General features: G+C 51.7%; 1 protein-coding gene across 2 annotated transcripts; it reads right to left on the minus strand.

Annotated features, from left to right (window-relative positions):
- Positions 1-1,810: 1,810 nt before the first annotated feature.
- Positions 1,811-20,567, minus strand: Nr4a1 (nuclear receptor subfamily 4, group A, member 1). 2 transcript variants are annotated; one of them, XM_013018865.1, is made up of 7 exons: positions 20,457-20,567; positions 6,696-7,567; positions 5,728-5,857; positions 5,272-5,423; positions 4,777-4,979; positions 4,505-4,683; positions 1,811-2,631 (listed from the first exon to the last, which is right to left on the minus strand). In XM_013018865.1, the coding sequence occupies exons 2-7, from the start codon at positions 7,563-7,565 to the stop codon at positions 2,375-2,377; spliced, it is 1,791 nt and encodes a 596-aa protein (XP_012874319.1). In that variant the 5' UTR covers positions 7,566-7,567; positions 20,457-20,567; the 3' UTR covers positions 1,811-2,374. The 2 variants fall into 2 exon arrangements, with proteins under 2 accessions (XP_012874319.1, XP_012874318.1); XM_013018864.1 differs by lacking the exon at positions 20,457-20,567 and adding an exon at positions 10,351-10,480.
- Positions 20,568-24,303: the final 3,736 nt, after the last annotated feature.

Here is a 24,303-nt window from a genome sequence, read left to right on the forward strand (position 1 = left end):
GGACATGTTTCTCATAAAGGTGGTCTAGGCCACCATCATCACAGTGCAAAGTAACTGTGTAAAGGACATCATCTATCAGCATATCTGATTCTCTGACAGTACTGAGATTTGAACTCAGATCTTTGCACTTGCTAGGTAGGTGCTCTACCACTTGAGCCATTCCCCTGGCCCTGGTTATTTTTGACGTAGTGTTCTACTTTATGCTTGGACTGACCTGGACTTGTATTTATGCTTTCCCTGTAGCTTGGAATGACAGGCCTGCCCCACTGAGTGTGGCTGGATTTTTTTGTTTTTATTTTTGTTTTTTTGTGGTGCTGGATGGAACCCGGGAGATATCACACATGTTAGGCAATCCCTGTACTACTGAGCTACACCCTCCCAGCCTGAGAATGTGCATTTTAAGGAAGCAACTCATGAGCTGTGGGGCTGGAGAACGCATGTGGGGAACGTGGGCACAGAGAAGAGATCTCAAAACCTTTTTTTCCAAGAAGGCAGTGCCTGGGATGGCAGGGTGTAGCAAGGTGGAGAGTGGGGATGAAACACAATTTACACTGAGCAACATCAGCTTCCACCATGGTAGGCTCGACTATACCCAGCCCCATGCTAAGCATCACACCAGCACCCGCCTCTAATCCTAAAACTCACTTAGGTTGATTTTCCCCTTCCTGTTCTACAAAAAAGGAAAGCAGATGGGTGCTGGTGGCTCACTCCTGTAATCCCAGCTACTCAGTAGGCTGAGATCTGAGGAACCTAGTTTGAAGTCAGCCCTGGCAGAAAAGCTTATGAGACTCTTATCTCCAGTTAACCAGCAAAAAGCCAGAATAGAGGTGTGGCTCAAATGGTAGAATGCTACCCTTAGTGAAAAAGCCAAGCCAGAGTGAGAGGCCCTGAGTTTAAGACCCTGTACCAGCACTTCAAAAAAGAAAAAAAAAAGTGGAGAGCAAGATCAGATCCACAGAACAGCATTTGCAAAGTATGTATTAAGGCTTTGCAACTTCCACCGCCAGCCCTTGCTACCACCCAGATGTGACAAGCAGCTGGCGGACTGGGGCTCACCCACCACAGGTGTCATGTGCCCCTTTGCGCAGCTGGCAATGCAGTTCTGTAGCTTCTCAACCCACCAGGTTAGGAAGAGACGGTTCTGAGACATGAAGCCAGGTTTACCCATACAGTGCTGCTCTCTCCATCTCAGTTGCCATCCACTTTGGGCTCATATCAACCAGAAGGCTTGGCAGAGGCTTCCCCTCATGTTAGAAATTAGTACTAGAGCTGGTTGTGATGGCACATGCTTATAATCCTAGCACTCGGGAGGTATAGGCAGGAAGATGTCAAATTTGAGACCAGCTTGGGCTGTATAAACAGATACTGTTTCAAAGTGAGGGTGGAAGGGACACCAGTCCTGCTGGGCACTGGTGGCTCATGCCTATAATCCTAGCCTCTCAGGAGGCTGAGTTCTGAGGATCAGGTTTCAAAGCCAGCAGTTAAGTCCGTGAGACTCTTATCTCCAATTAACCACCAAAAAACCAGAAATGGTGCTGTGGCTCAGGTGATAGAGATGTTGCCTTGAGCTGAAGAGCTAAGAGACAGCACCCAGACCCAGAGATCAAGGCCCAGGACCAGTGTGGGGGGAAAGACACCAGCCACAGTGCTTTCTATAACAATTCTGTGACGAAAGTGTCATCACGATCTTCCTTTACAAATGAGTAAACTGAGACCAGTTTGTTTGGGTAACATGTAAGATTTGTCCAGTCATATTGCCTCATATGTAATTATAGCAAGGTGTGTAGTGATTCTCAGAGAAAGAACATCCCAATTTCTGCTACATGTCTATTTTTTATTCAATATATTAAATATATTAATCAGAAAAGTCACATACTATAAATTCAGGAAAAATACACAAATATAAATGTCAGAATCTGTCATTTGTCTTCCTCCTCGAGTGACAGTCTATGTACATGTGGAAGGAGGTTGGGAAGAGAGGGAGTTGAAAGAGGCTGGAAAGGCTTGCCCAAGGCTGGTGGGGGGTCCCCATCCCTTCCTCCCAACCCCGACCTCAACCTCTTCCTTCCTGTATTTACAGCAGCATTTGGCTTATTTACAGCAGGGTGGCATGTGTTAAAAACGGTTTATCTTACAAAAAAAATGAAGGCCAGGGCTGGGCTAGGGGATAAGACAAATTGTGGGGTCACCCCTGTGAATGCATCCCCTTCCACAGAACTTGAGCTCCCTCCCAACCTCCTGAAGTAGGTGAGGAGGAAGGACAGTCGGCAGCTCAGATCCAGGCTAAGAGATGCTCTGGGGGTCCGTGGGCTCAAGGCACGTGGGGTGGTGTAAGAGTGTACAGATAGGTATGCACACACGTTCAGGGCTGGAGTCAGAAGGGCAGTGTGTCCATAAAGATCTTGTCAACAATTGGTGGAGGGGGCACCAAGTCCTCCAGCTTGAGGTAGAAGATGCGCTGCAGGCCCTGGGTACACAGGGTCCGCAGCTCAGGCAGTTTGCCCAGCAGACGTGACAAGCAGCTGGCCGGCTGGGGCTCACCCGCCACAGCTGCCATGTGCTCCTTCAGGCAGCTGGCAATGCGGTTCTGTAGCTCCTCCACCCGCCTTGGCTCCTGCAGCCCATGCCGATCTGTGGGGAGGATGTAGGATTAGCTTCTCAACTGAAGACAGACACCCAGGGGACCCAGCGTCCTCCAGGCCTCTATACCTTCAGCCATTTTCCAGTTCATCTGGCACTTAGCAAAAGTACCATTGCAAGGAGCCCAGTGTGTGTGTGTGTGTGTGTGTGTGTGTGTGTGTGAGTGTGTGTGTGTGTGTGTGTGTGTGTGTGTGTAGTGAAGTACCATTGCCATAAGGAGTCCAGTGTGTGTGTGTGTGTGTGTGTGTGTGTGTGTGTGTGTGTGTGTGTGTGTGTGTGTGTGTATGTAGTAGGGCTTGAACTCAGGGCCTCATGCTCTCTCAAGGTTAGTGTTCTACCACTTGAGCCACAGATCCATTTTTGACTTTTTGTTGACTAGAGAAAAAAAAAAGTCTCACAGACTTTTCTGCCTGGGCTAGCTTATAAATGTGATCTTCAGATCTTAGTCTCCTGAGTCACTAAGATTGCAGGAGTAAGCCACCAATGCCTAGCACACAGAAACCCACTTTAAGCCTCATATGCCAAAGGAGAGGGCCCAGAGGGTTTGTATGACTTGTCCAAGCTGGCAAATATGAAATCAAACCTAGGCCAGGTTTTGCGGTGGAGGCCAGGGGTTTGTCCAAAGTATTCTGAGAAGCCTTTGGGTGCAGCAGGAGGGCCTTAGGACTTCCTCCAGGTGAGGACTACCCTCAGACTTCCCCACCCTCTCTTCAGCCACAGCTTCTTTGATTTCAGTCTATATAGATGGATCCCTTGTAAAATTTAAGTGATAAAAGGGGCAGGACAGATCCTGAAACTCTGCAAAATAACCAAAGAGATCTGAAAACGTCTCCATAAAGTCCAGTCTGCACTGGGGGAAGTCAGTGGTGCCCCCCACCCCAGCAAAGAGTGATTGGAGGCAACATAAGGCAGGCTGAGGGGTACATATCATGCTGTTATGCATAACCCAGGGGCTGGTTACACAAGTCCAGTTTGTGAAAATGTATCATGTGTGCACTTTTCTGCATGCTGCATAACTGTCAAGATGATTTTTTTTTGTCGGTCGTGGGGCCTGAACTCTGGGCCTGGGCCCTGTCCCTCAGCTCTTCAGCTCAAGGCTAGCGCTCTACCACTTAAGCCACAGCGCCACTTCCAGCTTTTTCTGCTTATGTAGTGCTGAGGAATCGAACCCAGGACCTCATGCATTCAAGGCAAGCACTCTACGACTGAGCCACCTTCCCAGCCATATCAAGATGTTTTTTTTTAAACAAGCCAAAATTCCAGGCCAGATATCAGCACCTATGATCATATCTTAGACATTTTGGGGCCATTCAAAGGCTGGCTTGAAGCTGAGTGCTGGTGCCTCATGCCTGTCATTCTAGCTACTAAGGAGGCTGAGATCAGATGGTAGAAGTTCAAAGCCAGCCTGGGCAGATAAATTAGAGACTCTTATCTCTAATTAACTGGTAAAAAGACAGAAGTAAAGGTATGGCTGAAGTAGTAGAGCACCAGCTGTGAGTGGAAAAGCCAAGGGCCCTATGCCCAGTACAGCATACAAAATAAGTGTGTGTGTGTGTGTGTGTGTGTGTGTGTGTGGTGTGTGTGTGTGCTGAGCAGGTTGTCAGGCTTGAACTCAGGGCCTGGGCACTGTCCCTGAGCTTCTTTTGCACAAGGCCAGTGTTTGAGCCACAGGTCCATTTCTGACATTTTTAGTGATTAATTGGAGATGAGTCTCTTGGACTTTCCTGCCCATGCTGGCTTTGAACCTTGATCCTCAGACCTTAGCCTCCTGAGTAACTAAGATTACAGGTGTGAGCCACCAGCATCTGGCCTAAAGACCATTCTTTATGCCCTGACAGCCCACTCCTTGGTGCCAGGCACTCACCAGTGATGAGGACGAGAGCAGAGAGGCAAGAGAAGGCAGGGACATCAACAACCAGGCTGTGCAGGGACCGCGAGAAGGCTAGGATACTGTCAATCCAGTCGCCAAAGCCCCGGGCACACTGCAACCGGTGCAGCACCAGGCCTGAGCAGAAGATAAGCTTCCCTTCCCCTGGCTTAGACCTACAGGGAGGGGTGGAGACAATGTTCAGGGCTCAGGGTAGATTGCAAGCCGGGACAGCAGGGAAGGACCTGGGAGAATGGCTGGCAGCTCACCGGTAGGCCAGACGGAGTATGAAGAGCTCCAAGAAGGCTGACTCCAGCAGCAGGTCCTGGTCACCTGGGGACAGCTCAGTAAAGCCTGGGATCTTCTCTGCCCACTTCCGGATAACATCCAGGGAACTTGAAAGCAGGTCATAGAACTGCTGCACATCACCAGCATCTTCCTTCCCAAAACGGGGCAGCACCAGCTCCTGGAACTGGTAGGGGTCCAGAGGTGAGCATCACAGGCAGGGCTACACTTGGATGCCAGATCCCGGAATGCAAATTAGGCTCTGGACCAGAATCATGGGCTTGCCTGTAAATTCTCACAAAGCCCAAGGCTGTGGCTAAAGGTGCATTTCTCCAACCAACCCAAAGGGGACTCCCTCTTTATTCTGATCAGAGTGGTGACCTTTCCTACCATGCACAAAGGTACTGTGTATGCTTGCAGCACCCTCCTGGAGCAGAGGCAGGGTAGGGCAGGGGCATAGCAGGGAGGAGGGCCCTCACCTTGGAGTAGTCCAGTTTGGCAGTGCTGGGTCCTGAGTCCAGATGTGCCCGGACAAGGGAAGTGAGTAGATTGACAGGGGAGGTATCCAGGGTCTGTTTGGGTTTGGAAGGTAGTCGGCCCCGCCGCCCTTTCAGGCTGTCTGTCCGCACAACTGCAGAGAAATAAGCAGGGGTGAGGAAGGAAGGGATCTGAAGTGAATCATGCTATCTATCCCACACCTCACAAGGTCCAGAGTGCCAAGAACCCAGGCACTCTGGGTTCTTGGGGGGGCAGCCCACCCCCCCCTCCCCAACCACCCTCCCTTCAACGTATTGGCAGGTGGAAGATGCATCCAGCTCTTGGGTCCTAGGGCTCCAAGTTAGGAATAGAAATAAGGGGCAGACATGCCCTGGCCGAGGACCCTGCCTGCCCCATCAGGCTGTTTCTGCCCCACTGGGCCCCATCCTGCCACCCACCTTCTTTCACCATGCCCACAGCCAGGCACTTCTGGAAGCGGCAGAACTGGCAGCGGTTCCGCCGCCTCTTGTCCACAGGGCAGTCCTTGTTCGCCAGGCAGATGTACTTGGCGCTTTTCTGCACTGTGCGCTGGGGGGGGGGCGGGGGGGGTACACGGAACAGGCTGTCAGATGGGTGGGGTGGGGAGGGGGAAGCCCAGGGGAGGGGACCGTCCAGATCCTGCTTTGGACGCAGACAAAAGTGCTCTCTGTTCATAGCTATTTTTCTAACATTTGGGTGGCAGGGGAGGGAGAGATAGGAGGGTGGAGGGAGAAAAAAAACACTTGAAGACACCAAGGGCAATTTCTACCTCAGGAACAAGACCCCCCCAGGACCCAAGATTAGGGGTCTAGGGTCTCCCCAACTGTCCGGACACCTGTATTTCTTAACTACCTGTCTGTCCACATCTGCCCTTTTCCTGGGGGCAGCCTGGAGAGGACTGAGCGGTTGGGGGTGGGGACAAGAAGCAAAGCAGGCACCCAGCATGGGGGACAAACACACAGCCTGTTCCCAAATCCACCCCCAGCCCTCAAGAACCAAATCCCTGCCAGGATCCTTTCATCTTGTGCCAGGAACACAAGTGCCTGGGGCCCCTTCCCACCAGGACCTTGGAGCAGGACAGAGAACCAGAGAGTGCCCACTAGAATACCCTCTCCTAGGTACCACGGCAGCCTGCACCCTCCACCCCTATCCCACCCTCCCTCCAGCTCTCTGGGGTCTAAAAGATTGTGTATGCTGTAATGAGCGAAAGGTCCCAGCCCCTGTGTCTGTGGGTCCCTGGAAGGTAGCCCACCTGGCAGGCCTCTCTCCTTCCTGCATGACAGGACTAGCTAGGAGAGACTACCACAGACCCCCTTCCTCCCAAAGGAGGATCAGACCACACTGTCCCCACTTAGAACCCAATGCTGTGCTCCAGGGAGCCTGATACCTTGAAGAAGCCCTTGCAGCCCTCACAGGTGCGGACCCCGTAATGCTGGCACGAAGCGTTGTCCCCACATACAGCACAGCGGCCCTCACTTCCACCTGGAGCCCCACTCCGGGCCTTGGCAGAAGTCATGGGTGCATCCAGCAACCCTGAGCTGTCGAGGTGCGGGGAAGTGGGTGCCAAGCCTGAGAAAGTAGCTGGCATGGAATAGCTCTCTCCTTCTCCCAGCTGGTGGGAAGCCTGGGACGGGAACAACTTCAGGGAACTTTGGGCCAGGCTAGGACTGGGACCAGTGGGAGGACTGAAGGAAAAGAAGGCTGGCTGTGGGGGCCCAGCAGCTTTGGGCAGCTGCTCTGTCCATGCCCGCAGGCCTTCGTAAGTCTGGTTAGGGGAGAAGTGGCCAAATGAGCCATCCCAGGGAGAGAGCTGGGGTGGCTGGAAGCTGGGTGTGGATGGGGACGGCGCTGAGCAGGGGCTTCCATAGTAGTCAGAGCCACTGGAGGACAGGGTCTCATCGAGTGGGCCGCTCAAGGTGCCAGGGTAGCAGCCGTACACCTGGAAGTCCTCCAACTTGAAGGAAGCAGAGGCAGGCGAGGTGGCGGAGGATGAGGAAGTAGAGGAGGCAGAGGAGGTGGAAGAGCATGGCTGGGCCGTCCCTGGCAGCTGGTAGAGGAAGGTGTCAAACTCTCCAGTGTAGCCGTCCATGAAGGTGCTGAAGCTGGGCAGAGCAGTGGGGGCAGTGGGAGCTGCCTCAGGGCTGGCTAGGTCCATGGTGGGCTTGCTGAGCTCAGGGGTCAGGGAGTCACTGGCCAGATGGTCACGTGGTCCTGGACTTGGGGCTGGTGTCCCATATTGGGCTTGGATACAGGGCATCTCTAGAGAGGGAAGAGATCCAAAGGAAGGTAGGGAGGAGTCAATGAGTGAAGCCTGAGGCCTACTCTCAAAGGACAGGGCTGGGGCAGGCAAGAGTAAGCTCAGAGACAGGACAGAGGTACCAGGGCCACAGCCCCTTCCCCCCTCCCCTAACTCAGGAATTCCGACCTCGGGCCCAAACTCTATCTCAATCTTATGTGCCACAAAGCCCATGGGCCGAGACCCAGTCTGAGTGGGCTCAGTCGGAAAGCCAGCCACACCCCAGTGGGCCTGGGAACCCAGGGAAGGCAGCCGGCCAGCATCTCTCCATTAGAACAGGGGGAAGCTGTGTTCCTCCAGCCCTGCCCTCCCCACCAGGGAAGGCATGGGTGGGACTAGAGGGGGTGGATGGGAGAGGCAGGCAGACTACAGAGCCTCAGCCCAGCCCCCAGGAGTAGATTCCTTGTTTCTCCAACCAAGCATTTCCTGGGAATATTCCCAGGCACACCCCAGTTTCTACATACCCCTTCTTCACCTCCCCCCACAGTATACGGGGAGACATACATCCTGGAAATGGAAGAGGGACTAGGAATTGAAGGCCCAGCTGTCCAAGAAGTGATCTAAGTAGCAATGAAGTATCTGGAACTTGTCCCCTGTCCCTACCCCCACACTGCAGGCTGAACAAAAGGTAGCAGAGCCCACGTGTACCCTAGTCCTGCCATCTGGGGCAGCACCCACTCTGTACTGCCTAGGATGCTTCCAGAAACAAAACAGAAGGGAACCCAGGCCTTCTTGGTGTCCCTAGTTCCCCAGGGGATTGGGTAACATGGCTCCAGACCTCTAAATGCCATATGCTGAAAGGTGGCCAAGGGCAGTCCCTAAGAGGAATTCCTCTGCCATCCCTGGTTATTATGAGAACTCTCAGAGTCCAGCAGAAGACATAATGGTGATTACGCTGGGCAGAGAAGCCTGTTAGAGAGTGCAAGGGAGGCCCCCTGCCCCTGCCTGGGTTCCTCCTCTAACTCAACATCTGTGCCCTGAAGCACTGAGGGGCTCAGACAGTGGGGTTCACACACACCCAATTCTGAGGCCCCTGAAAGGACAGAGATAGAGTAGCAGAGGGAGACCTTAAATTCACAGACTGTTAAAAAAAAATCTCCTAGAGGAGGCTCCAGGATCCAGTCTCTGTCTTCTACCCTCCTGGTCTGGGGTCTACATAGTTCTAGCCTCCCTAGTCAGGCAGGCAAGCTACCTAAGAAAGCAAGCTGGAACAGAGAATGACAGCGATTCAAGGCCAAAAGGTGTTACCACCTTCTAGCCAAGAGTCTAGAAAGCTGTTTTCCCAAACCCAGGGACTCTGGACAGGGCAGCCCCACCCCGGGCATTACACTCACTTGTTCAAATAGAGCCCCTGGAATAGGAGCTCTGACTCCACCTGCCCAGTGGCATTGCCTAGAGGCACAAAGCCCTCTCAGGAGATGTAAGGGGCCCTGTCTTCCTGCAGTCAGACAGCCTTGGACAGCAATGAGTTGGGGGTGGAGGAAGAAAGGTGGCAGCCACGCAGTACTGGGCATTCATTCCAGCTTTATTCAAATCCTGTTTCTCCACTTGGATGTCCTACATCCGGATCAACCCTTCCCCACCTCCTCCCTCCCTTCATGCAGGTACACAGGCTACAGAAGATATGAACCTACATAGGGGGGAGGGGGAGTTCCCTCAGGGAGGAGGAAGAGGCGGGGTTGAAAGAGGGAGTGGGAGAATCCGGCTTCAGGCAGGTCCTGGTAACAATGTGATTTGCACCTGTTAGGCTTGAGCAAGCCTCAGGGTGCACCCTACCTGAAAGTTACACTGGGGACCATTGAGGGAGGGGTACAGAAGTCTGGGGGAGGCAGCTGGGATGGTAGACAGGTACCCCAAGGAACACCCCAGTAGCAGGAAGACTCCTAACAGGGCAACTTCCATGAAGAGTTCCCAAGAAAGAGGGTTTACATGAACACACACATGCACACACATGCACACACACACACACACACACACACACTATCCAAGCCACAGGTAAAACAACCCTCCCTGTGCTTCTGGATACCCTGACCCTAAGAAAGCTTACTGTAGCACACAGTAAAGCAACTTTCCACAGTTCAGCCTCTACCCAGCCATTTCAACTTCAGGAGTTGCCAGGTCTCCCCATACAGTTCAGGCAGAAAGGTGCGGGGAGGGCGGGGGGGGGGGGGAAGAAATCCCTAAAAAAATAAACCTCCAGTCCATAAAGCATTACGAAAACAACAGAGGCTTGAGGAGCCTGGGAAGGAGACCCTTGTGGAAATCCAATCCTAGTTGGGAGTTGGATGGATCTGGGCGGGAGATGAAACTGTTTAATTCTCCCACAGTATACTGAGCCCCCACCCCACCCCCATCAGCACCCAAATCCACACAGCAAGGTGTATATAGGCATTTGGGCACCGAGGCTAGCCATCTGTTGTTGGCAGAGCCTGCGCTCACTCTGGATGCCAACCCCAACTCCCTGTACCTTCCACCTTGCAGCTAACTTCACTCTTAACCCTCCCAGGGACCCACATACACCGTCAATTCCACGTCCTGACACGGATCCTCACGTCAATCTTCAACACCAGAGCTGCACACACACGCGTGCACACACACACACATACACACACACACCCCTCCTGCAAGCTGACCCTACCACGTCCTTTCTTCCCGCGCGCACATCCATCTCCTTCGCACATGAAAAAAAAAGAAAGAAAGAAAAGCAAAAGCAGATGCACACACTTTTCCCAAAGAAGACACCTACCCGGCCAGCTCCCGTTTCTCCCACCCGGTACCAGCACCCGAAGTGGCAGTCCGGTCCCGCGTGCGTGCGCTCCGCGGCGATCCTCCTCCTCCTCGCACACTCCTTTTCACGCACCCATGCAACTTTCGCAGCCTCTGCCACTGGGGCTCCACCGGCGGGCCGGACCCTCCTCTTAAGGGCTCCGTGACGCACGGGGAGGGGCGGGGGCGCCACTGACGCACGCGGGCCCGGCGAGCTTTGGCCATACAAGGGCGCGGGGGGCGGCGCGGTTCCGGCGGGAGGCGGCCAGGGGGGAGGCGCGGGGACGGAGAGCCCGAGAAGGCGGGGCGCAGGGGGCGGGGCGAGGGGGGCCTGGAATGTCTGCGCGCGTGACGCACGCGGGGTTCCATTGACGCAGGGAGCGCGGAGCGTTTGATCTATAAATAGTCTCCCCGCGCGCCCCGCAGCGCCGGCTAAAAATAGCAGCTCTACTAAGGGCTCCCCACGCGGGACCCACGATGTGGAGAGGGGGGACCCCCCCAACACCCGAAATAACTGGCCTCGAAGGCCAGAGCCCAAAGTGGGGGCGCTCCAGAGCCGCGTCCACAGGGCTTTCCCGGACCTGGATCGCTTCACCTTCTGGCCGGTTCCGGGAGCCACCCTCGCCCGGTCCCTAGGGCCCCACCCCTACCCCCAGCTCTGCCCTTCCTCGGAACCCCCCTCCCAGCTCATCCATAAGGTTTTTGCGTGTCGCCCTCTGCTACTGCTGCTGCTGGCAGCCAAGGCAGGCCAAGGGATGGGGCAGGGCACACCCTTGGGGAGTCTGCACCCCAACCCAAGCCCTAGGCACAGCATATGCTCTTGTCATGCCTTGCCTTATCCGGGGAACATCAACCAGAGCCTTGGTGAGCAATAGGCACCTGGCCTCCAAACTCCCTTTCCCTAGGGCAGGGGTTTGCCAGCTCCCCGCTGGGCCAGCGGGTTCTGCATCACGTGCTGATTTTGGTTTCTCAACAGTCTTAGCCCTGAGCCCCTTACAGGATGGATGCACTGTCGTTGGGGAATTACCACTTTCTGAACCGTGTGGGGCCTGAGAAATCTTTTCAACTTTGTGCCAACTCTTCCTCATTTTATAAGCAGGTTCGGAGAAACAGTGACACTTGCTCAAGGTCACACAGCAACAGGATGGCACCTTATGGGGGTAGAACCCAAATCCACCCACACTGCATGCCCAGGGACTTTTACCAAAAATCTGGGCCTCTTCCATCATGGAGAAGTACCCACCTGCTGGGTACAGCAGGGAAAGGTCTGCCAGGGTTGTATCAGGGTACAGGGCAGGCTGCAGGTACCAGCAGACTTCTCTAGTCCAGCTGTCACCCCTCCACCTGCCCCATGCTTGGAGAACCTAACTGGCAAGGTAAGGGAGGAAGAAGGGCTAACTGGTAAGGAGATAGGCCCCCCCATTCCCCTTTTCCTCTGCAAGACAATGATTTAAGGAGCATCTGCTCCTACTGGGCCAGCTCCCACCTTATCTAGTCACTCCTTTATGGGACTTCCTTCTGCCCCGAGCACTGCAGGTGACACTTCCATTGTCACCTCCCTTTACAAGCTACCCACACCTTGTCTCTAACCCCCACTTCTGCCCCAAATCCCACAAATCATCAAAAATCATCATCCAGACCAAGCTGATCATCTCTGTGTCCCCTGTTGGCCACCCCATCTCAAGTCCAGATGCCTCCATGTAACATTTTTCCTGAATTCCCATCCCTAAGTGCAGCAGACTGAGTGGGTGAACCCAATGACACTCCCCCCGCCACACACGCACATACACCACTTCTGGCCTAGGTCCCTGACTCCCGTATGAAGCTGGGTGCAGGGGGCTCACACCTGTAACACTGTCTACTCAAAGAGGGTGAAAACTAAGCTGGGTGCCTCTGGCTCATGCCTGCAATCCTAGCTACTCAGGAGGCTGAGATCTGAGGATTGCCATTCAAAGCCAGCCAGGGCAAGAAAGTCCGTGAGTCTCCAATAAGCCACTAGAAAACTGGCAGAAAAGTCCCTGAGCAAAATTAACATCAATGATGTTAATCAAAATGACAAGTTGGAAGCCAGGTGCTGGTTGCTCACGCCTGTAATCCTAGCTACTCAGGGGACTGTGATCTGAGGATCACGGTTCAGAGCCAGGCTGGGCAGGAAAGTCTGTGGGACTCTTGTCTCTAACTAGCCACAAGAAAACCGAAAGTGGCGCTGTGGCTCAAAGTGGTAGAGCACTATCAAGTCCCATGACTGACAAAAATAAAAAACAAAAAACAAGTTGGAGCTGAACACTGGTGACTCAAGCCTGCAATCCTAGCTACTAAGGAGGCTAAGATCTTAAGAATGATGGTTCAAGGCCAACCCAACCAGGAAAGTCTGTGAGACTCTTATTTCCAATTAACCACCAAAAAAATTGGAAGTGGCAGAACACTAGCCTTGAGCAAAAAAATAGCTTAGGGTCAGTGCTCAGGCCTTGAGTTCAAACCCTATCAACACACACACACACACACACACACACACACCACATACTGAATACTGAGGAAAGCTCCCTTGAGGCAGGTATGGTAAGGTAGCACAGGCCTCTAATGCCAACACTTGGGAAATTAAAGTAGGAGGAGTCTGAGTCTGAGGCCAGCATATACCATATAGAAAAACCCATTTCAAAAAAAAAAAAAATTTCCTTTGGAGCCTGGGATATAGCTCAGAGGTAGAGTACTTCTCTAGTATTTGCAGCCTTCTATTCCCACTACTAAGAAAAAAGGAAGGAAAGAAGGACAAGAAAAAAAATAAACACTTTTAACCATCATGTCCCCACTTTCCAAATCCTCACTGTCCACCACAAGTGGTAAAGCCTTCATATGATACTGATCTCATCCAGTTATCTGGTCAGAACCTGCCAGAGCTCCCCCAGCCAGCATGCAGTGTCATGTGGATGAGTCTAAGAGCACTCAGTTCTCCAAAACCATCTTTCAAAGCCCTTAAGGCCACTGCATGAAGGTGAAGTGCAAGTAGACCAGGGACAACGGGACCCATCCAGGACCCCCACTTCAGCTGAAGGCTCTCTTCTTCTAGGTTTGTTTTGGGGATTTTTGTTTGTTTCTTTCTTTTTTTGTCAGTCCTGGGGCTTGAACTCAGGGCCTGAGTACTGTCCCTGAACTTCTTTTGCTCAAGGTTGGCACTCTACCACTTGAGCCACAGCACCACTTCTGGCTTTTTCTGCTTATGTGGTGCTGGGAAATCGAACCCAGGGCATCATGTATGCAAGGCAAGCACTCTACAACTAACTTACCTTCCAGCCCCTCTTCTAGGGTTGTTTTTTTTGGGGGGGGCGGTCTGGTCGTGGGGCCTGAACTCTGGGCCTGGGCGCTGTCCCTCAGCTCTTCAGCTCAAGGCTAGCGCTCTACCACTTAAGCCACTGCGCCACTTCCGGCTTTTTTCTTTTTTGCTTATGTGGTGCTGAGGAATCGAACCCAGGGCCTCAGGCATGCAAGGCAAGCGCTCTACCACTGAACCATCTTCCCAGCCCCTCTTCTAGGGTTTTTGCACAAGATTTTGCTTGGGTTTTTGTGGAATCCTTTTGTAGAAAATGCCACCAATATTTTTGCTTTGTTTTGTTTTTGGCTGATGGCTCATGCCTAACTACTCAGGAGGTTGAGAGCTGGGGATCCTGGTTTAAAGCCAGCTGGGGCTAAAAAGTCTGTGAGACTCTTATGTCCAATTAAACATCAAATGACCAGAATTGGAGGTATGGCTCAAGTGGTAGACTGAGGGACAAACACCCAGGACCTGAGTTCAAACCCAGTACCAGAAGAAAAAAAAAAAAAACTTGGCACCAGTGGCTCATGCCTATAATCCTACTTTGGAGGCTGAAATCTGAGGATCTTGGTTTGAAACCAGCCTGGGCAGGAAAGTCCAAGACACTCTTATCTGGAGATAACCAACAAGCTGGAAGTAGAGAAGTGGTAACAGTCCTCAGGCCTTGAGTCCAAGCCCTAAGACTAGCACCAAAAAACACACCACCACCACCAACAACAACAACAAAATAAACAGCTCACATAGAGGGAAAAGGAACAGGTAATGATAGAAAAATATCTAAAACTAGAGATGAGGACCTGAAAGTAAGTCCAGACTATGGAGAGACACAGGGAGGACAGGAAAAGATGTCATGTTGGAGACAAAAACCAGCATCACTCAGTAAGTCCCCAGGCCCTAGGCCAATCAACTTTATCACCCAAACCTTAATACAGTCCTGGAGTTAATCCTTCCCCCTTCATTCCCTCTACTGGCTCCTGACAATCCTCCAAGCCTTGGTCTCCTAAACTATCCTTCTGGACGAGCCCAATTCTTCATAAACACTTCTGGACGAGCCCAATTCTTCATAAACACTTCTCACTGGGGTGAGGAGAAGGGGTACCAATCAAGATCAGACCTGGGACCAAGGTACCTCATATGCATTCTTCCATGTAAGGCTCAAGAGGAAACAGAAGCTCAGAGGTAGGTTCATTCTACATCCTCTAAACCATTTTCATATCCTTGACTCTGACCTCCAGAGGCAGTGGCTGCTGGCCCCCTTGAGCTTGATTCTTGTAAGTGTACACAGCTTATAGCAGGTGCCTACAAGGGCTTTTTGGTGGGACTAGAAGCATTCAAGTTCTTGAGGTGGATGATGATGACTTACTTAAGTCACCATAAGTCATCAAACTCCTATGCTGTGTGCACTTTTCTGAATGTAGGTTATACTCCTCTTCCTCCCCATAAAAAAAATAAAGCTTATTCTCCAAACAGCCATGTCTAAGGGGAGTCATATTTATTTAAATGAATGCAAATGTAGCTGGAATTGACTGAGTTCAAATTCATTCAAGTATTCAAGTTTCGGAAATCAAAGATGCCCTTTCTGATTTTGTGTGTGTTCTATCAACAAATACTCACCACAGCTAGAGTTAGGAGAGGCTGCAAAGTCCGAAATTTGGAAGGTGTCCCTATGCTGTCAATACAGGGTGTTTGGGACCCAGGGACTCTTATGCTCAGACATGACTCCTTACTCCCCCACCAGTGTGTGAACAAGAGGGAAAAAGCAGTCTTGCCTGGGACTTAAGAAACAAAGGACTTCCACTCATCTGGTCGAATCACTACTAAATAACTCCATGCTGCTGATCACGTGTATGGTATACATATGTACACCGGAGGAAAAACAGGAGGACGACACAGAACTAGAGGGAATCAGGGAAAAACATACAACAGCAGGACCCATCAACTGCATTGGACATTGACCAAAATGAACTAAGCAACTCAATGGCAGCAATGGGAGGGAGGGAACAAGTGGGAAAGAGGGAACAGATGATGCTATGCAAAACAAAAGAAATGCACATATCACCCAATGTGGAAGAAATAACCGTATGGCAAAACTCATAGAACTCATAAATGTTATAGACCATGATGATTTGTCCTATGAAAGTTAGAATGTGTTTGTGACTTTAACTAAGCTTCCCTATCCCACAATACTGTGAAATTTGGGAAATTATGTAACCACTTAATCACAATAAAAAAAATTTGAAAAAAAAAAAAAGCAGTCTTGCCAATCTCCAGTGGCTCATGCCTGTTATCCTAGCTACTCAGGAGGCTGAGATCTGGAGGATCAAGGTTCAAACCCAACTGGGGCAGGAAGGTCTGTGAGACTCCATCTCCAAAATCACCAGCAGGGCTGGAGACATGGCTCAAACAGTAGAGCACCCAGCCTAGCAAGCAAGCTCAAGGCCCTGAGTTCAAACTCCAGTATCAAAAACCAAACCAACAAAAACCCCACTGTCCCTTTGCAGGAAGATCTTCTGTGCCTCCTCAACCCTAATTTGCTGAGAGCAATGTTTGCCATCATCCCCAGTAAAGAGGGTAGATGTGGAGTTGGGTGACCATTCCTATACTACTAGGTAGTGGGCAAGGCCTACTGGGCTAGGCCCCTCCCTTACTAAGCAGAGGGCAGGAACCTGCCCCACTTTCACCAAACCCATCCCCACCCACAGCCTCCATGCTCTCCCCAGAGGGGTAGGCAGAGGGACCAGCCTTGCTTCCCCCCAGGGAGCTTCCCCTTCTCAGCCCCAGGGCCTCCTGCCAAGCCTGACCCAGCCACTTCCTCTTCCTGGCCTGGCAGCGGGCGGGGGATTTGTTCTGTGGGCAAGGAAGTGCTACCTGCTGTCCCAGGGGCTTCCCATGACAGCTCTGGGAACTAGGGGTCAGGAGCCCAGACCTCTGACTCTTATCTCCTGGCCCTCATCCAGACCCTGCAACAGACATGTTTCCTCAGAAATAGGTCACAAATGAGGCAGGTTAAGCACTTCCCTATCCCCAGTCTTCAGCATGGACCAAAGATGGAAAAGGTATCAGAGGCATCTTGTACCAACAGCCAGCAAGCTTGCTTGTTATATGGCCAGCACCTGAGCTCTTCTAAGACAGTTTCTCCATCTGCCCAAGGCAGACAACATCATAAATCCTGCTGGGCACAAGATTCAGCTCACTAAGGGAAGAAGAAACTAACACTGAAATGGAGTATGGTCCAAGGCCTGGTTTCCAGGGGACTGAAGCAGAATACTGAGGCAAACAGGGGACAGGTGGGGACACACACACACACACACACACACACACACACACACGGCCAAACTAGGGAGCTAGCATCTCTCCCTCTCCAAGAGCTAAACAGTAACCTCATCCCCTCTTCTCCCCCTTCCAAGACTGAGTGAGAGAAAATACAAGCATGCCTAGGGATGGGGCTCTTCCTAGCATGGGAAAATTCCACTCTGTATGCAGCAAGTGCTCAAATCATACTCTGGAGAAAGCTGGTTAGTTCAGGAAGTCAGGCTAAGAGACACAGAAGCTAACTCTAGTCCAGCCATTCTTCCATCCCTAACTACCTTGGCAGACCAGAAGAAATTAACATGCAATGTAAAAGAATAAGGTCAGATTTCAAGAACAGTCAGGCAGAGCTGGAAAGCACAGACAAGATCACAGAGTTCCTCTGGGAAAGGTTGCCCTGTTCCTCATTAGCACCCTCCTTAACAGTTTCCTTGGTGCCCCTCAGTCTGTTCAGCTCCTAGTCAGCTTCCACCCTCCACCCCCTTCTCCCCACCCCAGACACACACCTTTGGAGAATCCCCCACCATCTTGCAAAATGTTCCCACTCCCTAAATTCCCTGCTCAAGATCTCCACCCAGCCTCCTTGGGCAAAACTTCAAATTCCAAAATTAAAAAAAAAACACCTCTGATAACAAGTCCCAGCCGGAAAGCCTGATGCACTTTCCTATTGTTAAAGTATTTTTAGCGTAAGCTCTGGATTCGTTTAGAGGCTCACGTTCTGAAAAGGGAAACTTTTTTTTTAAGAGCCCAGAAGGAGGAGAGCCCAGAGCCTCCCACAGAAGAGGCTGCTGCTCATTCCGCCCTGCCCAAAGTCCCTGGCCTACATCCTAAGCAGCATGATTGCGGCCAGCCCTGTCTCTTACGCACCAAAAACAGCTGGGAAGGCACCAGGCAAGGAGAAGCTAAAGACTGAGGGACAGTGAGAGCCAAGCCCCTGACCTAGACACTCAGACTCAGCCAGCTATGGGGGCTTGAGACTATCTTCTAAGAGCAATCATGAGATATTCCATGGACACAATGCCCCTCCTCTGAGCCAGGTGGATCAAAGGGGCTACGACCCTGTGGGCAGTCCCTGAGGAAGAAGGGAACTGTCACCTGTCTGTTTTCCACACTTCTCCATTCTCAATTCTAGAATGTTTCCAAAGCCATCACTCAATCCATCACTCAACTCCAACCAAGTTACACTACTCCTCAGGGGCATTAACCACTCTGCTTCCTTCTTTGACCCCTTTTCTCAAAGCCAAAGGATTTGACACACTGGTCACGAAGGGAAAAAAAATCCAAACAGCCCAGCCCCAGTGCCTCAGTGTCCCCATTCACAAGACTCACCAGCTCTCCTCCTTCGGATTTTTCTCAACAAAGAGAGAATCCAGGGTTGGTAGGACACTTCTGCAGCCTCAAGGAGCCCAGAAGGGAGACGTGACTGCCCAGTCAGCCTGTCTGAGCAGGCTGAGCAGGCTCTGGATGTGGAACTGCCTCCAAGCCAGCATGTCCTTCTCTGTTTATATAGCAGAAACCAGAGCTGGCCTCCGGGGACAGGGGGAGCTGCCCTCGGGGCTCTCTTGGCTGGAGCCTGACTTTGGCCCAGGTCAGCAAGAGCCCAAAATAGTCAGCTGACGGGAGCCCCGGACGGAATGAGCGTGACCCTGGGCTCATGCCCGGACCTGGCAGACAGGTGCCCACGTCACAAGACCAGCAGCTCTAGCACTCACGGGGGCCCCGGCTGGCAGCCCCTCGGGGTGGCCTTGGCAATAAGTACAGCATGGGAGTTCCACCCCGTTGCAACCATCACTCAGACAACGGGGTAAACATGAGGAATTCTGCTGCTGTGTACTCAGAGGCAAGGCTGGGTGCTTGGAAAGCCAAGCAAGAGCCATGGATAGGAGTGGGGGCCGAGTGTAAGAGAGAGACAGACACCTGGCCACTGCTGTCATCTTGACTCACGTGCTTCCCAAGTCCAGATCTCCGGCTGACCAGGGACACCTGCCTCTTCCACTTACAGTAATTCCTCTCCCCTGTCCCCAGCCCAAGGTTAGTTGCATGGAGCCTGTGGCCAACAGAAAGCCAGATGCATGCTCAGCCTAGCTCCCAGAGGCCCTGCTTCCCAGGGCTTCCCTTCCCTGGAAACCTCAGCCTCTCCCCAACCTGGGACATTGCACTCTACACACCAGCTCCACATACAGTAACAGGATTGGGAGTGGGAAGCCGGGGGTGGGGTGGTGCAGTGGGGGAGACACCGAGCAATCCTACTTCAGCTGGGATCTCATAAGCCTGGAGGGCTGTGGCTGAGAGATGGCTCTCTGTCCCAGGAACAGAGAGAAGGAATTCCAGAGCCCCTGTCCAAGGTGTGGAAATTCAAGTCCAGTTCCTTCAAGCATGGTAACCTTAGGTCCATCTGAATAACTCAAGTGTCCAAGGAAAGGCCTGGTGAATATCCTCTCCACTCATCCACAGATCATCTTGTAGCCTTTCTGGAAGCTCCCTAGACCAGGCAAGGTATCTCCTCCCTGCCCGCCCCCCTCACCTCTCACAACTGGCCTCTGGGTTTGCCAAGAACATACAACAGACAGGAACCTAGACTTGGCTCTATGCTACTTATGGTAGGATCTTCACAAGTCATTTTTCCCTCTGTACCTGGCTTTCTCCTTAAGGAAAGAGGAAAAATAGCTGGCTAAGGCCCCTCCAACCCTGACCACATGTTGGGATTTTCTTCTCAAAGATCCTGAATGAAGCCGAGTGCCTGTGGCTCAGACCTGTGATCCTCACTACTCAGGAGGCTGAGACCTGAGGATCACAGTTCAAGGCCTAGCTGGGCAGGAAAGTCTGTGAGACTCTTATCTCCAGTTAGACACCCAAGAAAGTCAGAAGTGAAGCAGTGGCAGAGTACCAGCCTTGAGAAGGAAGGGGAAAAAAAAGCTATGTGAGAGTACGAGATCCTGAGTTCAAGTTACAGTACCAGAACCAAAAAAATTTTTAAAAATGATTCTAAATGAATAGTGAGGAGCCTGGTCCTACCTCCCATTCCAGAGGCCACTTCTCCACACTAGAGACTCCTCAGGACCTACAGACAAGGGTACACTCTCTTGGTGCAGGTTCCAACCAAGAAACAATCCCCTTGCCCCATGTCTCCATGCCCCTATCACATTCCCAACCCTAAGATACCGCCCTCCCCCACCCCCTTCAGTTTCCTAGCTGTTTTGCCCCCTCTGGCACTACCCATGACACGAGGGCCCAACACCACCAGTCTAACCCCTTAAGGAAATAAGGCTTCCCCGTCCCCACCCCCGCACCCCTTTAGAAGTCGGGTCTTCCCACGCTGAGGACCTCCTGAGAACTTTGCCTGCCACCTCTGCAGGGCTTCCCCCCTGGTCCCCCAAACCACATCCACTTCCCGCAGCTCCACGCCTTCCTCTGCCCCACCTGCTTACAAGCCCAAGAGTGCACATAGGACAGCAGCAGGAACTTACCACTTTAGATGAACCAACAGGCCTTGATCAACATTCACACCACCGCTTCTGACTTCAGGACCCAGCAGAAGGAGCCAGGATACCAGGGAGGGGCAGGGGCTGGCCTCCATCCTCCATGGCCTATGGAGAGAGAGTTGGTGTGAATGACAAGAAATCAGCCATCAGGGACATGTCCTGGAGACAGCACAACCAGAAAACAGGAGTGGCAATAGGGCAAGTACCAGGCCAGAAGAGGAAAAGCCAGTTTCAGGTCTTCCCTGGGAGTCCATGCCCCCAGAGAGGGGAATTCGAGGTGGCCAGGAGCCTTGGGTAGCACCTGGGCATCTCAGCACAGAGAACCATGTCAGCATTTGTCTCCCACCCAGTCCTGTGGGCACACAGGACATTTGATCAGCAGAGAAAAGGCAGCTAATAAACAGGAGCAGAATCACCCAGCCCTACCAGGCTCTAATTCAGCCCCCAATGTTTCAGAGTCTCCCAGAGGGCAAAGCCAGCCTTCTAAGCTGAACAGGAGAGACTCTCAGGAACCCTGTTCGAAAAGAGGAAGACCTGGAGTTTGGAGCTAAAGAAATCTGATAAGGGATACACAATGGAATTCTATGCCTCCATCAGAAAGAATGACCTTGCCCCATTTGTTAGGAAATGGAAAGGCTTGGAAAAAATTATATTAAGTGAAGTAAGCCAGGCCCAAAGAAACATAGGTCCCATGGTTTCCCTTATTTGTATGTATGAGTCAAGCAGAAAAGGTCAGATAAGGTGATGTTAGGGAAATGAACCCTAAGAGATGTATTCAAATGTTTTTTTCTTTCATGCAATTGTTTCTAACGCATTTATAAGATTATTTCTTTGTTGCTTTGTATGTCCCTCCTCCACAGTATAACCCCTGTTTTCACTGTATTTGATGTCGGTATAATTTGTGGAGGGGAAGGGGAAAAACAAATCCTTTAAATAGGGATACAGGTGGACCCACTGCAACAATGAAATGTACAAGCCGTTATGTCGAAAACGAACTTTACAACTTTGGTGCCGGGGGGGGGGGGGGGGGGGGGTTGGGGGGGCAGGGGGAGGATGGGAAGGGATGGGAAGGGGAAACAGAGGAGGAGGCTACAATGCTTGATAAGAAATGTACTCATTATCTTGCCCCTGTAATTGTAACCCCTCTGTACAGTATTTTCACAATTAAAAAAAAATCTGATAAGGGGAAGGGTTGGGGGAGTTCTAGACTATCTAGGTTCAAATACTAGCTCTAGCACTTATTCCTGGTAGATTACATAATCCTTTCCTGCCTCTAGTTTCTTATCTGCAAAAAATGACAATCTATAACTGACATCTCAAAAACTAGCACCTGCTGGGTTATCATCAGACTTAAAATGAGCTAATGTGTGTAAAGACTTGGAACAGGGCTAGATGAGACATATATAGGCAGGTGCAATGGCTCATGCCTGTAATCCTAGCTACTCAGGAGCCTGAGATATGAGGATCACAGTTCAAAGCCAGCTTAGGCAGGGAAGTCCATAAAACTCTTATCTCCAAGTAAGCACCAAAAGATCTGGAAGTGGAGAGGTGACTCAAGTGTTAGAGCACTAGCCTTGAGCAACAAAGCTCAGGGACAACATCCAAGCCCTGAGTTCAAGCCCCAGGGCTGGCATACACCACACACACACACACACACACACACACACACACACACACACAGAGTGCTAACCACAGACCCTGGTTTCTTTACCACTCTAGGTACCTGGCCTCTCCTTTCAGAGTAGAAGCCAACTACATACCCCACCTCTTCAGCTCTTCTCCAAAGATCCCTTAAGCCAGGGCACCCTGACCCCCACCTGCCCTCCCTTCTCCCACCTCATTCAGTGGTATCCCCTCTCCTGGCCCAGTGTGTGAATAGGACCAGCCACAGTGTGGCCCTGACTACTATTAGATTGGGCTTCAGGCTGAGATGAGGTGTGGGAAAAGAGAAGTCAAAGTTTCTGTGGTGGGTGGTGGAAAGAGCAGGGAGGAGGAAGACCTCAAGGGCAGGTCACAGGCTTCCTCTGGCCCCTGACCTCTGCCCCAGGTCCCCTGGTTAAGTGAAGTTCCTCTGGCATGTGATACCCAGGCTCTACAAGCCCATCCATGGGCTTGGGAGTAAGGGAGGCTGTGGAGGTAAGGAGCAGGAAGTGAGGGCCTCAGCAGAAGAGGGAGGGAGGAGCAGGTGGCTGAGACAGCTGGAGCACTTCCAACCCCAAACAGAAAGCAAATGGAGACAAAACCTGTCACTGCCTATGTACCACCTGCTTCCCACTGTGACTGCCACCCTCCCATCCTCCAGAAACAGGCTTGGAGTTCTTCCAACCTCCCTTTCAGGCAGGGAGGGCCAAACACCGCCTCTCATTGTCAAGCCCATCCAGATCTTCCCTGCCTGTGGCCAAGAACAGGGCCAGAGCCTGCCACCCAGTTAGCACCTAGATGATGAGTCACTGCACGATGGAACAGGTATCTGATCTCGTTTCCTGTCCCAAATCAAAATTCCCTCCTAACAGTCACACTGCCAGCATCTCTTGAGAATATACTGTGAGCTAGGTAGTGGGTCACAAACAGCACAAGACCCAGGACTGGGCAAACTAAGATCCTGGGGCCCTAGGTACAAGGAGATAAGCAAAATCTATTCCAATCAGCACTGTGCAGAGACTAAACCCTGGGCTGACGTAGGGTCTAAGAAAGATCAGAGGAGAAAGCCACCCAAGAAAAGGGATGGAGCATTAAGCCAACTCTTCAGAACCTGGCTTTACTTCCTTTCCCTCCTCACCTCTTCTCCCCTTCATTACAGTGATCAGTCACAAGGCCCTTTCTTTCCTACCTATGGCCTTGGCTACTCCCTCTGCTGGGGAAGTCCCTGTCCCAGTCCCTCTGTCTGGCTCCCTCTCCACCCATTAGGTTTCCGATCTCACCTCCTCAAAGAGCCTCCATCCCATCCCCACATAAATAGCATAGAACTGCGGTTCTTTTTAAAGCTTATCTCGATCTGCCTAACTAGAAAGCAAGGATGTTGTCTGTCGTCTATTTGTCTCAGCACTGCAGCCTTCTGTCTCAAATTCAGCTCAACACTAGAAAGTGGAAGAGAATGAGGGACGGGAGGGGCACCACCCCCTACCCACCCCCACACCTGCACTACAACTAGAAGAAGAAGACTGAGTTTCTTGAGAACACTGCCCTAAGGAGATGTCCCTCTTCCATTTTAGAGCAAATCTGACAGAAGTTCTGTTCTTGAGTCACAACCTTGGCTCCAAAGGTGAGGAGTCCTTAGAGCCCCCTGCGTGAACCCAGCAGAAATCCCTGTCTAGTCCTTTCTGCGAAACATATAAATGGTAACTCCCCTTGCAACAAGACATGGATGACAGACTTTCTGCAGATCTGGTGGCCCCTTGAGTACAGCTCTATTTTGGCCAATGCCCTCCAACTGCCAGAAATGGGTATATCATAAAGCTTGACCATATGATGATAAGAAGTTGGCCACTCACACAAGTAGAAAATTTTGGCAATGCTGGGATTAGAAACTAGGTGCCCAACCAGGGAGTCCTAGGCCAGCCAACCCTCCTGCCCCTCCATGGAGTGGTATAGTGGGGTAGGCTTGATTGCACAGAGCAGTCACAGGGAGGCCTGCTGGAGGGCCAATAGAATCTGAGGGCCTAGGTTGGTAAAGGCTTTTGAGCCAGGCCTAGTACCTGAACTCTGAGGTGAGCATAAGCTCCAATATTTCTCATCCATCACATTTATTTAAAGTGGGTTTCTTCTGTTCCCACACTATCATCTGCAACCTTGATTTTATCCTACTGTACTGTCATTCCCCACAACTCTGGGG

This window comes from Dipodomys ordii, unplaced genomic scaffold (assembly GCF_000151885.1).
Source record: "Dipodomys ordii isolate 6190 unplaced genomic scaffold, Dord_2.0 Scaffold42, whole genome shotgun sequence".
Classification (NCBI taxonomy): Eukaryota; Metazoa; Chordata; class Mammalia; order Rodentia; family Heteromyidae; genus Dipodomys; species Dipodomys ordii.

Coding starts and splice junctions, on each gene's coding strand:
- Nr4a1 (XM_013018865.1), bottom strand. CDS start 7,565: ATGCCCTGTATCCAAGCCCAATATGGGACACCAGCCCCAAGTCCAGGA. Junction 5,858..6,695: donor GCTGCAAGGGCTTCTTCAAG/GTATCAGGCTCC, acceptor CCCCCCCCCCAG/CGCACAGTGCAGAAAAGCGC. Junction 4,980..5,271: donor CCAAACTGGACTACTCCAAG/GTGAGGGCCCTC, acceptor GACCCCTACCAG/TTCCAGGAGCTGGTGCTGCC.